This window comes from Prionailurus viverrinus, chromosome A3, assembly GCF_022837055.1.
Source record: "Prionailurus viverrinus isolate Anna chromosome A3, UM_Priviv_1.0, whole genome shotgun sequence".
Taxonomy (NCBI): domain Eukaryota; kingdom Metazoa; phylum Chordata; class Mammalia; order Carnivora; family Felidae; genus Prionailurus; species Prionailurus viverrinus.
Window position 1 is genome coordinate 20,923,218 of NC_062563.1, and position 15,232 is coordinate 20,938,449.

Genomic DNA, 15,232 nt, shown 5'->3' on the forward strand with positions numbered 1-15,232 from the left:
CGATGCGGGGCTCAAACTCACAAACCGTGAGATCCTGACCTGAGCCAAAGTTGGATGCTTAACCGACTGAGCCACCCAGGAGACCCCCTCCCTCTTTCTTATTTTTGAGAGAGAGAGAGTATCTTTATAAAAGTCTGTCCTTTTACTTTAAGAGCCTTTTTTAATGTGCTTTTTGCCAGTAAAACATTAATCAAAGCAACAAGTACTTGCTGAATCCCTACTGGTGCCCAGGCACCATTACCCTCTGCCTGGGCTGCATCAAGTCTAGAAAGCAAGAACTGTACATATCAGCCAAGAACAATCTCAATGCAAATCACCAAAACGGTAACCACAATAGAGCAAATGACCAAATCTTACAAAGGGCAAAAATCGTCCAAATCTATCTTTTAAAACCAACGGGCCAGGCATGCGTCACACTCAGAATCTGATGCTGCCCCAAACAGATCAAGGAATGCTGACACGCCCCATCAGGGACAAAAGGTGACCGACAGGAAAAAGCACCACAAGGTGATGCCAAGATGGGAGGCCACAGGAGAGGGGTAGTGAGGAAGAGACTTTGGGAGGCCTTTTAATAAAAGCCTGACAAACAGGGTGGAGGAAAAAGAGGGAGGAAGGGATTAAATCACTTCTGTATATATTCAGTAAGCTTCTGGATTATACACAGCATGCTCCACCCACAAATCCCTCTAATCAGTCTACATTTTAACTATGCACACCCTCTTTAACACAAGGCTCACCCAACCTCCATGCAGATCATAAGGTTTTGGTTAACTAAGGAAAGAAAACAACAAAAGGTATCATGAAGAAACAGCACTATCCCTGAAGAACTTCAAAAATGTTTTCAGAAACAACCAATATTCTGAGGACTGATGGATGCAGATTGCCAAATGCACAGGTCTAGCTGGAAGGTTCAGAATAACAGGCGACAACGGGAAGTTCCAAATGGGATCCTCCCTCTGGGTTTCAAGAGTATTTGGGGACAGCTTTTGGTAGGATAACCACATTTTCCAAGCACACTGCTGGCCAAGGGAGAGCAAAGTTATCAGATACGAGACAGCCCTGCTGAGATACCACTCTCAGGAAGCAGTGCTTCCCAAGAGTTCAAGGACACTCAATCAAATTCCACTGAGGACTCGACTACACAAGGCCGTGGGCCAGGAGCTGCGGGAGCAGCTGTGAGACGCTTCATTGATATGAAAGGGCTGGCACCGAGACCGGAAACAGTAAACTCCAAGGCTGGGTCCCAGTGAATGGTCCTCCTGAAGGAAAATGGAGGCTCAGGGAAGGAGGAAGCACGGTCATTAGAGGAAGCATCTGAGGTCACTTCATGAGGAAGCTGCCACTTGAGAAAGGATCTGAAGGATAAGGGGGATCTGCCGGGCAGAGGAAACAACCCAAGGAAGGTATCAAAAGTATGAGAAATGGGTGTGGACAGACAGAAGGTATGTTCGGGAAGAGCACGGTTCAGCTCGGATGCAGGGCAGAGCAGGGTACGTGGGTCGTGGCAGAACATAAGTGAGGGCAAGTTCTGGAGGGCTCTGGGAAACAGTGAAGGGTCTCAGCAGAGAGCACTCTGCTCGGGGCTACATTCTGTGAAAGCTCGCATCTGGAAGCCGGTTAGCCAAAAAAGCCTAGAGGCTGGATGCTAACGCACCCCATTTCTGTCGGGTGAACCCTACCCAACCCCACTCCACTGAAACTGTTCCTGCTAAGGAAGTCAGTGACCTTTCAACCAAATCTACCTGCCTATCTTCAGTCCGCATTCTACGATTTCACTTCTTTGGAGCACGAGATAATGCGGGCCATTTCTTCTTTAAAAATAACAAGAGTTCCTCAAAAAGTTCAACATAGAATTATCATATGACCCCACAATTCCACTCCCAGGTTTATGTCCAAAAGAATTAAAAACAGGTACTCAAAACACACATTTTCATAGCAGCAACTATTCACAAAAGCCAAAAGGCAGAAATAATCAACTGATGAATGGATAAACAAACTGTGATATATCCATCCAATGGAATATTATTCAGCCATCAAAAAAGAGGGAAGTGCTGGGGCGCCTGGGTGGCTCAGTCAGTTAAGGGTCCAACTTCAGCTCAGGTCACGATCTCACGGTTTGTAAGTTCAAGCCCCACACTGAGCTGTCAGCTCAGAGCCTGGAGCCTGCTTCGGATTCTTTGTCTCCCTCTCTCTCTGCCCCTCTCCCACTTATGCGCGTGCGCTCTCCCTCTCTCTCTCTCTCTCTCTCTCTCAAAAATAAATAAAAATTAAAAAAAAAAAAGAAGAAGAATGAAGTATGAATACAACAGAGATGAACCCAGAAAACATTTAGCATTCATTATGCTAAACTGAAAGAAGCCAGACACAAAAGGTCAATATCGTATGACCCCTTTTATATGAAATATCCCGCACAGAAATATCCACTGAGACAGAACAGACTGGTGGTTGCCAGCAGGCAGGGAGGAATGAGAAGAAAGTGCTTGATGGGTATGGAGCGATGGACATATTCGGACATCAGACAGAGTCAGTGGGGCACACTATAAATGTAACAAATCCCACTGAACCGTTCGATTTAAAATGCTTAATTTTATGTAATATGAATTCCACCTCAATACATTTATTTTCAAGTATCTTGGAACTTTCTCTTCTCCTAACTTTCCAGATCCTTTCAGGCTCAGTGCTCTCCTCTCCAACCTCTCCTTCGTGCCTTCAGTGGTGGAAGACCCCTCCACTTTGGCCTCAGGCTCTGCCTCCCCACGTCCCATGAACACTCCTTACTCGCTTCCTCCACACCAAGTACCTGCACCTTCCATTCCCTCTGCCTGGTGCTTATCCCTTCACCTGGATAACCACTGGGCAGCCAGTGAGATCAGGTGCAAATACTCAGTCGTGAAGCCCTCCCCAGCGGGATAACTCCCTGCTCTCTGCTTCCAAGGCTCATCCCGTTACGGCAGCCCTATCACACCGCGACGTGCCAATCTGTGTCGGGGGCTGCCTCTACCCCCTGGCTGTCCGCCACGTGCCCGCAGCCCACGACTCGTCTAGGCCTGGATCTCCATACCCTGGCACGATGGCTGGCATACAGCAGGTCCCCCGTAAACATTCGCTACAAGAAAGCATAACATCAAGGACTGAACAAGGGGGAGTCAAGAAAGCAGCAGGGGCCGAGGGCAGAGGGCCTTGTGAGGGGGGTCTGGATTTTACGCGAAGTTCTGCCCATTAGGGAAAACGCGTGATCTTCTCTTAGTGCTCAGGCTTCACTATGAGAAAGTCAAAAACCCTTAAGAAAAGCCACACTAACCTGTATAAAGGCGGTAACATTTTCCCGAACGGCTGCGGCCGCCACGTCCTGCGCGTTGGTTGGCTGATGCCTGGGACACTGGGACCACCACCAAGCACTCGATGGCTGTCCTGGGATTGTAGGCTCGGAGTTTCACAAAGCCACAGTCGATCACATACACAATCCCGCTGATTGTAATGGAGGTTTCAGCCACATTGGTGGCTACGATCACCTGGGTCCCCACAGGAAGAAGAGTCAAAAAGAGCTGCTTAGATCTTTTCACTGTTAAGAAACTACTCAAAATCCTACAAGATTTACTGAAGATATTTCCAACAGTGTAGAATCTGTACGCGGCAGTTTAATAGACTGGAAAGGACATGAGTTTTAGGGTCAGTGTGCCCTGGGCTTGAAATCTGCCTAAGGTGTGACTTTGGACAAGTTACTTAACCTCCTGCACAGTCCCTCACCTATGTAATATCCACCCCTCCTGGGCTGTGGAGGGGATCAAGTGTGAACTATATACATAAAGTACTTACAGCCTGGCGCCCGGCCCATAATAAATACTCAACGAATGTTAGTTTTTGCCTTTTGCACAACTGAAGGAAATGACCACCTTGTACATCCCTATTCATTTATTTGCTCACATTCGAACCATTTCTGAGAATCTGTCTGTGCTTTGCAGGTACTGCTCAAGGTGCCAGGGATGTACGGGGAACAAGAAAGTCAGGGCCCCTGTTCTCCCAGAGTCTGCATCCTCATGTGAGAGTCTGGGTGAAGAAGCAGTGAGCATGAACAAGCAGACAACCTCAGAGAGTGACAAATACTATGAAGAAAATGCAACAGAGTAATAACACAACATTACTGGGTGCAGTGCTCATTATGTGTTAAATAAGAATAATGTGGTACGCTACTGTGGATGGCCAAGGAAAGTCTCTCTAGAAGATTTTGGGCTGAGGCCTGAGTAACGAGAAACAGTCAACCTGCTAGAGACGCAGGCAGAAGAAACAGTTCGAAGCGGAAACCGCCAGGGAGGCTAGAATCCAGGGTAAGTACAAGAGGAGGGTGGAGGACAGCCAGGACCAGATCGCGTACGGTCTCTGGGCCACCAGGAGGCCTGGCATTTTATTCTAAGTGCACCAGGCACTGCCCCTGGAAGACGTGAAGCAGCAAGGAGCATGCAAAACAGCACTCAGAACCTTTCAAAGGCACTTCTCCATCTATCATTTTGTAAAAATACACATTTACTAGTTTATACTAGAGACCCACCTATCCAAACTTGTTATTTATGCTTCGCAGCTAAGAAAACTGGGCCTTGAGGTTGAGAAACCCATCCAGGCTCCGAGTAGCTCAGGCACAGAGTCCAGGTCTCCTGACTGGTTGGCCACAGTCCACGGACTCACAGGCTTGAGGTGCTCCACCCCAACGACCAGGAGGCTGGGCAACTTCTCCCAAGTGATCAGAATCGGGAGTGGATCCTCAGACCGGCCCTCACCCACCGTGTTCTCTACCATCCGCTTGCTGATAAACAGCTACAACAAGCCAGCTTCAGGCCAGGTCTGGGCCTTCCTCGTCCTCTGGGAAGGAAAGCTGAGCCAGGCCCGGGGACAACGAGCGGGACACAGGCTGGCCGCCTGCTCATTCCTTCCAACTCATGTTTCTCACCACACCCTTCCCCACCCCAATTTCCAGGCTAAATATTTTTAAAACCACACTTTGAATTAACTGATCTGAACTTGGCTCCATAGGCTAACTGATGCCTAAAATGGTTTAGAAACCATTTGTAGTAACTCATCTACACAATTCACTAAGACACTCACGTCAGGCAAGCCAGTATCGTGCCATAGGGAACAATATTAAGCAGACAGAAAAGAGGCAGAGAGGAGTCACTTGTTCTGATCACTGCTGTCACAGTGATCCTTCTGTGGGGCAGCTTTAGAGATTTCTGAACACCGTATTCATTGTGATTTATTGTGTGCGTTTAGATCTACTGCACAGAAACCTGGACCTAAAAGTCTTACCAAGTTTCACTTCCATTAAAAAACAAGCAAACAAACAAACAAAAAACCTTCCCAGCCATCACAGATGGCTGCCAAGGCCCTGGTCAGCGGGTTAGTCTCACCTTTCTGACGCTGCGTGACACCCTTTCAAACACTTTCATTTGCTCAAAGGAAGGCAGTCCTGCGTACATGGGCAGGACTCGGAGGTGTCTCTTCATCCCAGTTCGCCCTAGCGCCCGAGCCTGCTCGATTAGCATAGACACGACCGTTTCCACCTCTTCCTAAAAACATCGAACCAGGAACCAAAGAACCCGAGATCAGTTTGAAGCACGTCATTTTTGAAAGAAAATGTTAATTCAGGACCAGAATTTTAACTGTGGTAGGATTCACGATTCCCAGGGCGAGCACACTCTGCTCTGGGGCGGTTTTTAATCAAATGCTACTGAACAGTGGTGCCTATGGGGTGAAAATTTGCAACTGTCAGGTTCATTACTGACATCTATACTATCTGCAGTGAATACAAGAGCTCCCAATCAACAAAAACAATGACTATTTTACTCAGCTTTCACGTACTGTGGTAAACAAAGCACGTCCTACCTGTGGACAAGCTGTGACACATAAAATCACTACAGGCTTTCCCCAGAAAGGACTACCGTACTGTGGAAAGTGTTCGACAGTGGAAAAGACGACGGCTGGAGGGTGGTTCTGAACAGTGCTCCAACCCTGAGTGAGCAGTGGGGCTTGTTCAGGTGATTTTCCAGGGATGTGCCCGCTCACCACCCCAGGAGGGGTGGTGTCGCCGGGAAAGAGGCATACAGCAGCCAAAGCACATGCACAAAGGGTCCCTAACACAGCATTTCACCACGGTTAGCACAACAGCCCGCTGACTGCCTCGTTTACTTTGGAACCAACTAATAAATTTAAAATACACTGAACCCTCTGCAGATAGAACAGGCGGGAGCTAATGATTCCCTGACAATCCAGTCGGTAGATGAATGACATCAATCCAAACAATTTTATATGCAATTAATTAATCACAAGATACAATAAAATCTGAAATGAATAGTTAAGTAAAGGAACACGCCCCTGTGTTAATTTTGGTGTTGCCTTAACATGTCTGTTTATCAGAGAAAATTCCAGTGGAATTACCTGGCCAGTAAGAAATGCTAGTATGTCTCCATCTCCCTCTGTCTGGTGAATTTTCATCACAGTCTCTACAGTTGATTTGATATAATCTGGAACAGGACTGAAAAGACGTAGGAGATGAATTCATCGCTAGGACACGCTCATCAATTACAGATTAATTAGCCTAATAATCCAGCAGCAAAGCCTCATGAAAGTTAGTTTGGGCCTGCCTGGCAGGTGAACAGTATGTGAATAAATAAAATAGTCATTCACTTTTTTCCTTTTTTTTTTTTAAAGGCAGCATTCAAAAGTAATCCATAGGGGCGCCTGGGTGGCTCGTCAGGTAAAGTGCCCAACTCTCATTATTTCAGCTCAGGTCATGATCTCACGGTTCCTAAAATCCAGCCCCGTGTCGGCTCTGTGCTGACAGTGTGGTGCCTGCTTGGGATTCTCCCTCCCTCCCTCCTTCCCTCTCTCCCCCCCCCCCCACACACACATGCATGCTCTCACTCTCTCAAAATAAACATTAAAAAAAAAAAGTAACCCATAATTACATGTATACCATGATTCTTAGCTTTACCTGCAAAGAAATAAAAACTCATGCAAATAAATGTGCTATCTTTAGCATGCAAAGATGGCTGGTCAGTGAAAACTGAGGGCTATGGTTCCGGTGCTAAATTCCACACTCTTTCTATTTTCCCTCCTGATCACTGGCAGCAAGTCTGAGTGGGGTACTCGAAGCTAATGGATGTGCTGTCCGGCGAGAACAACTCAGAAGTCGGACTCCCAGCTCTGGCCTTATCAACCACTGCGGCAGGCTCCTGGTGTTCGTCTGTGCAGTGACTAGGTGTAGGAATTAGGATGGACCCTTCCTATCCAAGGGGGCTCCTCCCAACCATGTCAACCAGGCCTTCTTGCAAAGATGAAGAGAGCGAAGAAGCAAATGATTCAAATCATTACTGCTGCTCTCGCAGACAGGCAGCCTGGGAAACCCCCGTTCTGAAGACCACCAGGCCTCCTCCCTGTAATCTCGTTACCCCTTGGCTCTTTCCCACTGAGACCGTGACCACAGACGCCCAGAAATCCGCCCACCGGTGTCAAGAGTTCAAACGCATCGAGCAGCGACACCGAGCAGGGCTCCAGGACATCCTGCCAGTGACAGGAGACACGAAACATGCCCCTCTCCCCGGCCTGGCATACTGCCCTTGGGGCTGGGAGCGGATGCAATTGCTTCTCGTTCCACAACACAGGCCAGGTCTGCTGACGACCATCATTAAAAAGGCAAGGGTCATCAAACCTTTGTAGATAAAAGATGTCCACTGGAAATGTTCGCCCTTCTACTGTAAGGATCACGCACGTATCCCTCGTTGGGTCACTGGTCTCATTTTGATTAAAGAAATCCCGGAATTTCTATTAAAACAACAAAACAAAACAAAACAAAACAAAACAAAACTTAATTTCTCTAAAAAAAAAAAAAAATGATTCACAGTAACTCACAGAAAGAAAGAAAATAATATAAAACTGGAAGAGCAGGGGCTGGGTAGAAGAGACTGGATATATATTACATGGCCTATGGGTTATAAAATAACTACTAAAAATTGTGTTTTTATTACTGCAATTTTGAGGAGTGACATTTCAATGACGGACTGACTCTACTAAGGTTTGATAAAAAATAATGAAGATTTCAAAACTATTCACTAATGGATCTGGGTCAACATGTAGCTATGATATTACTTATCTTATTTTCATCCTCTGTATTTTATTTAACAGAAAACTGGGTCAAAAGGTGTGATGCAAATTAAACACAGATTAAGTCGGGCCGATCTGGAAAGCACATATGTGATCACACAGGTTATCAATTAATAGAGGAAACTTACACTTCCGTGAACACCAGGTATGGTCCTGGCACCATGGTTACGGATACCTATTTACGATAACCTTCTCAGACTTTAAGCAGGGACGGTGTCTCCTCCGTCTTTCCATGCCCCGTGGGAGCGGGCACAACACTGCGTACGGGGGAGGTCACGCGCTACACACCTGAGCCCTCCCACAGCACCCAGCGGACAGAAGTAGCTCCTGGCAGTTTCTCTGGGAAAAGCGGCTATGTCCTCCTTGGGGGCACTTGACCACCAGACCGGCAGTCTATAGGGAGGACTGGCCCGAGAGCTCTGGCCAAAGATGCAGCAGGGAGGCACCACTGAAGATCCCCCCTCGGAGAACACGACCCAAGATACACAGAGAAGCTGGCAGGGGAGCGAGTGCCAGACAGGAAGTGGCTGTGCCGACGGCAGAGGAACACGGAAACCCTGCTGGGTGGAGTGTGTCATCTGATTCCCGCCGGTGATATCCCAGTCCCCCCGAGGCCTGGCTGGGCATCCCTTTCTATTATCCTGGGAGGTCTGCCTACGTGATCACAAGTCCTGCCTCCTTTACTTCCCCACCTATCTTTGCCAACCATGCCGCGGCCCGCTCCTGGTGCCCGGGAGCCGGGGGCGCATGGAGGACGGCATCGAGTACCGAGTGAATGGACGTGGAGGAATACTTCTACAGTCGACCGGACTGAACTACAGAAAATGGGATGCTATACGCTGACCTCAAAGTTGTGTCTGAGAAGAGTCGGCACAGACATACAAGTGCCTCATGCCAGCAAAGGACCATGTTTTGCTATGAAGAACCACAGGGCACCATTCTTCGCTCCCCTTTTGGATAAATTCCCTTCAAGGGACTTCAGCCCTCCTGTGTCCGTTGATGTGCATGTAGCACAGGCAGGCTGCAAGCGACGCCCAAACAACCGAGCAGGGACGGCTCCTCCACACTAGAAAGACTGAATACTCCAGGGGACGGGCGCGCAGAGAACCAGTCACAACACAAAGCGAGGCAGAATGACTACGCGACCAGAACAAAGCTGCCAGCGACTGGGAGAGAACGAAAGGTCAACGCTGAGTGGCTTTCAGGGAAGGCTTCAGAGAGGCAGCAGCACCCCTGGCTGAGCCTGAACGGATGAGGAAGGTGATCACTGGCTGCGAAGGAGATCAGACACCACCCCCCCCCCCCGCCCCCAGGATGAGAGCAGAGTGCAGACTAAGACATAAAGGGGCCCCCGACAGAGGAGAGGGCCCAAGGTCTAGGGCAGGCCAGCCCTGTTCGGAACTAGTCCTCTTGTCTACAAAAGAGACAAACTGCTATCTCCCCTGCAAGGCCGCCACACAGGCCACATAAAGCATACATGACTGTAGTCGTGACTGTACGTGTACGTGACTATAGTCCACAGATCTGGCCTAAAGTATGTATCATCTGTAAGCGATCGGATTACCGCTCTGAAAGGCCAAACGTCAGGCCGCACAGGCACTTCACCTGAGGCACAAGGCGAGAGCGGTGAGGACAGGCGTGACGTCGTCAGACCTGCCTTCTGGATGCCTGGCTCCGGTGGCCATTGTGAAGGCGGGCAGGGGCAAGAAGAGGTTGGAGGCCAGCCGACGAATTCAGGAAGCTATCGGAAGAGCTCAGAGGAGAGAATGAGGCGTACGCTGGGCAGGGGCCGGGTGAAAGCGAAGCATATGCCAGAGGTAAGACTGACGGGGCCCGGCAGCCGGGGAGTGGAGAGGACGGAATTACTTCTTGGTCAGGGATAACACTCCCTGAAGCAATGCAAGTCTTGAGCCTGAACAACTACGATGAGAGAGTACCACAGAGAAGCCAACAGTCACGGGGCTGTGAGTTCAGGTGGCCGGTGACCAGCCAGCTGCGAACAACTCAGCGGGAGCACAGGAACGGCGGTCGAGACGGCCACAAGCACAAAGTGTCGGCTGAACCAGAGGCCGCGGAGGCGGGCAGCCCTGGGGAGGAACAGCAGCCGGCAAAGGAGTCTGAGGGGAAGCCGCAGGGAGGCAGGAGAGAGGGGAGACGGCGGGGATCCGGAAGTAGCAGACTGAGAAGGAAGATTTTAAGAAGGGTTTGGTGGGGGTGCCTGGGTGGCTCAGTGGGTCAAGCGGCTGACTCCTGACTTCGGCTCGGGTCAAGGCCTCACGGTTTGGGAGTTCAAGCCCCACGTTGGGCTCTGAGCTGATGGCTCTGCGCAGACAGTGAGGTGCCTGCTTGGGATTCTCTCTCTCTCACTCTCTCGGCCCCTCCCCTGCTCATGCTCTCTCTCAAAATAAATCAATAAACATTAGAAAAAAAAAAGCGGGGGGGGGGGGGCCTGGTGAAGAGAACCGAATGTTACCGAAAAGGCAAGCAGAACAAGGAGGATGGCTACACCTCATTCCGAACATGTGGTGCCGAAGAGAACGGACAGGGACTTGCTCTTTCAGGAAATGAAACTCAGTGTTACTGAGGAGGCACAAGATTTTTAGCCTCAGGATAATTACCTTTCATCTTCATCTGGAGACATAAAGTTACTACATAGTATACACACATAAGTATACTACATAGAGCTACAGGCTAGAGAGCAAATAAATACAGCGTGAGGCCGAATGAAGGAGCGGCGAGAGCGAGGAGGTGAGGAAGGAGCTCCAGGAAAAGGAGCGTGTGAGTCAGGTCTCAAAGAGGTGGGCTCGGACCAACACAGACACACGGCCCGGAACATCAAATGACAAAAAGAGGACGGTCTCTGGAACAGAGTGTAAATGACGAGGACATCTGCTGGGCTGTCTTCCCAGCTCACCACATGCCCCTCCCCGACAGCTGCCCAGACCTGACCCACAGAAGTGGGCTCCCAGCGGCCATGGCTACACCACACGCCCACAGCCCTTGGTCAATGCAGATTGGTCCCGAGGGGGTACCTGACCCCAGCTGACCCTCAGTTCCTTCTCTAGGAATCTGGAAAGACAAATCAGTCTTCTGCAAGCAGCTGGACCAGTGACAAAAAACCTCGGCATTGCCAGCAACCAGATTTCCTGCCATGTGGATGGAAGCACATAAAAGAAAAACAATAGCCTGTGATACAATGGTCAATTAATACTTCCTAATTATACCTGGTCATGTTCTAGAATTGCTCGCACAATTAAGCTTCCATTAACAAAGCAGCTAACCCAATCAAAGCCACGATCCGATGGGCCCAATCGTACTCCGCCTGCCTCTGCCCCCCCAGGCCGCAGTCACCGGTGTCTTCGCTGCCAGGCTAGGTGTCCCCAGGCCCTGAAACCAGAGCAGATGGCATCTACCCCTCCAGACAGTGGGGCCTGGAATTAGTCCGTCGCCCACAGAGCCAGGAGCTGAGAAGCCAGGGGAGAGGGTCTGGCACGCCTGGGCCTCCAGGGCAAACGCTGTTATAGCCACATCCTGCCACCTCGACCCTCACTCTCCCCACTCCCTCACTCCAGTACACTGATTTCTCTCACCCTCTTCCTCTCACGTAGGGACTCCCACCCCACGCCCCACGCGCACCCACTCCCACCCTCCGACGCCCTCAGTCACATAGGACTGACTCCTGCCCGCGAGATCTCCGCTCACACACACACAGGCTCCTCCCCCTGGCAGGGGAGAAGCTGAGCAAGGGTGGGTGAAGGAGCGAAGGCCCAGCATGCCTTGCATCATAAAGCACCCCCAGGCCACGCCAAGCTTCCTACACTCCACTCTCCCACTTAAAAAAACCTACTTCCAGAAAGTCCACCTATATCAACTACTATAGGCAGAATGGAAAGGCGGCGTTTTTTTTAAGTCTCTGGGCCACACCAAAAGACAAGGAAAGGATACTGGAAGCAATAAATTTCCACAACAATTCTAAGAAAACACTGGGACGTCATCATTTTCAAACACAATAAAAACTGTTGGCAATCATTTTTAAAAGAGAAGGGGAGACGAAGCTAAGAGGTCAAACAGAAGCAGATGCTCTGTGCAACGTGGGCACGGAGGCAGTGACGGGAGGTGAGGTGGGGCAGAGCCCTCTAACCCGTGTGCCGGCAGGAGCCATAGGCCATGGGGTGAGAAGTAATTCAAGAGGGCAACAAAGAGCTTTGACCCAAAGGTTATCAAGAGCCAACTAAAGACAAGAGACGGCCTTGAGAAGGTCCGAGAAATCAGCCAGGCTACACACGCAGACACCCCTCTTAGACACACTGAGTTTTTTCTCTCTCCAAGTTTCTCTGAATCCCTGAAGCCACGGGGAGGCCAGGAGCCAGGGGCCAGGCCCCTTTCACATCTCAGCTGGATGAAAGAACTGGCCTGCTGACTGGTATCTCTCTCCACATCTACTCCTGCCTCTTCTACAGGGCACCCAGAGTGATCTTTCTAGAACTTAAATGTGATCAAGGCACTGCCCCTCCTCACACTATCCCAGGGCTCCCAACCAGGTATGGGGTGGATCCTTCCTCCTCTGCTTGGCCTATAAGACCTTCCATCATCTGACCCCTCCCAACCTCTCCATTTTAATTCCCAGGGCTTCCCATTCTGTCAAAATTCCCTAAACCTAAAAGCATCTACTCTGTGCCAGACACTGTTTCAGGTGAAAGGGATAAAATACTAAGACATTCCAAGTCCCAATCTTCGCGGAACTTTTATTTCACTGACGGGAGACACGCAATAAACGAACACTTGGCTATGCATACAATGCTGGGTACTAACAAATGCTAAACAGAAGAACTGAGCAGAGTACGATAATGGAGAGCAGCAAGGCGCGGTTTCAGTCAGGGTAGTGAGAAAAGGCCTCTCAGAGAGACTAATACACGGTCAAACCCGGGATGAAGTGAGGGAGCCACGAGAACGTGTGGGAGCACCGTCTAGAGAGAGGGTCCCACCAGAGTAAAAGCATCCTTGGGTTTGTCTGATCTGGGCAAGATGAGGCCGGGTGTGAGGTGCATAGGAGAGACTGTGGACGGAGAGGAAGTCAAAGAGGTGACAAGAGAGGGGACTGGGGGCAGATCGTACCCCATAGGCCCTGGAGGCAAGGGAAGACTCCCACCTCCACTTGCCTCACAGCCCCCTGGACACATGGCATCATGCGCCCATGGTTCTATGCTTGCTTAGAATGTCCTTCCCCACCCCTGCCCATCTGGCAGACTTCTGCGCATCTTTTGAACCCAAATGGGATGTCTGACTTCTGTGAAAGCTTCTGGACGTCCTCCAGCCAGCTAGACTTAAGCAGCCCTCGCTTTAGCCGTCTCAGCACCTTGACATACTGATCTGTAAACATCTATTTATGTGTCAGCTTCCCAAGAAGTTCAGGGAGGGTATCAATCACCCGTAGTCAGCACTGTGCTTATTTAGCACAGTATATTAGTATATACTTATATACTTACTTTATTAGTATATATTTATACTTATATTTATTTACATATTTACATATAGGAAGTGATCACAATTATCTAAGTTGAACTGCTGTTAGAACTAAAATATTACTTGGTAAGAGAGAAAAATAATGTAAGCTGAGCTGTCAAAGCAATAACGTGGAAATTGTTATACATACAGGGAAAACTTCAACTGCACGTGCAAAAAAAATCTAAACATAAGTGCCGCAGTCATAAATAAATCCAAGAAATATAACCTCATCCCGAGAAAAGTAACAAAGAAACTGCCTGCGTGGGGAGAAACACAGTATGTAGAGAAACAAGACAAGTAGGTAATTATGAACTCACTTGATTACAGGCTAATTTCCACCCACAAGCGAAAAAGGAGTATCCTCTGATCAAACGGAATCTAGGACATCGGAGGGCCCCACAGGGAAGGTAGGCCATTCCACCAGAGATCAGCTCTCGTTACAGGTAACTTCCCATGGACACGTCCAACAATCCCAGGGCTTACAGGGGACAGCGGGGGGTGGGGGAAATGCTTGTACCTCTGCATCCAGAGTGGCTGAAGCCACAATCAATCGAAGATCCCCTCGCTTTCTCTGAATCTAAAAAAGAAGGCATTAAGAAACAATGATACAGTGCAATACTCTGGTCCCTGAAATTTACTTCAGAATAATTCAGTGCGTCTATTTTGGGGGGGGCCTGGGGGGAGCTTACAGTTATAAGTTGGTGTTAGAGTGACAGGTAAAAAGGTGGCTCAATATACTACGCTAACTGTGTAAGTAGTAAAATTTTCCAAAATAAAAAGCTAAAAAAAATGTCTATAGAAAAGCATAAAGGAGCTTTAAGAACTGAATTTGAATTTACCAAAGGTAAAACCATTTTTTCCTGATACTTGGGTCTCTGGATAGCCAGAGAGTATACACAGTTAAAGCATAAAAAAATTCATTAAAAGCAAACAAACAATAAACATTAACACCAAGACAGAAATATGGACAAAAGATCTTAAGGTCTTCAGAGAAAGAAACGGTCAACAGGCAGAGAAGCAACGATCATATAAACTGTCGCAAAAATACACAGTAACAATGACATTTCTTTCATCTACCACACTGGCAAAAATCTATTTAAGGCTAATTACTCAGGATTGGCAAAGATGCAGTGACATAAGCCTCTTATTAGACTGTTCCCAAGAGGATACAAGCAGGTGGGATAATCCCTCATAAGTATCAGAAGTATAAATCTCTGGCCAAAGAATAAAAATAACAAAGATAACAGGAACAATGGCAACTAACAGAACTAACGTAAACTAAGTCACGCGCTATTCCAGGGTCCCTGCGTACAGCCGTGTGGCCTATGTGCTGCACAGAGATGCCTGGCTGAGGCGGCTAGGGGCATCTGAAGTCCAGACCACCCTCCCCGCACCTACCTGTGGACAGACTCTTAGGGTGGGCATCTTTTTCTAATTTGCACAAAGGTGGGACCTCACAGTCTATTTGTGACTCCGTGCCGGGTACCGTCCTACGAATTGTACACGATCTTACTTGAGCCTCACAATAAATTATGATACAGAGCAGCTCTGTCCCAGAGAGCTCTCTCCAGTGACA

General features: G+C 48.9%; 1 protein-coding gene across 2 annotated transcripts in view; it reads right to left on the reverse strand.

The window, feature by feature from the left end:
* Nucleotides 1-15,232, reverse strand: part of DHX35 (DEAH-box helicase 35) — a 62,580-nt gene that overhangs the window by 23,992 nt on the left and 23,356 nt on the right. The window contains exons 8-12 of one of the 2 annotated variants that reach the window (XM_047852578.1): nt 14,174-14,233; nt 7,700-7,812; nt 6,427-6,523; nt 5,400-5,558; nt 3,302-3,512 (exon numbers count right to left, since the gene is read on the reverse strand). In XM_047852578.1, coding sequence (XP_047708534.1) covers nt 3,302-3,512; nt 5,400-5,558; nt 6,427-6,523; nt 7,700-7,812; nt 14,174-14,233 — 640 coding nt within the window. The remainder of the gene's footprint in view (nt 1-3,301; nt 3,513-5,399; nt 5,559-6,426; nt 6,524-7,699; nt 7,813-14,173; nt 14,234-15,232) is intronic. The other variant, XM_047852579.1, reaches the window with a different exon arrangement.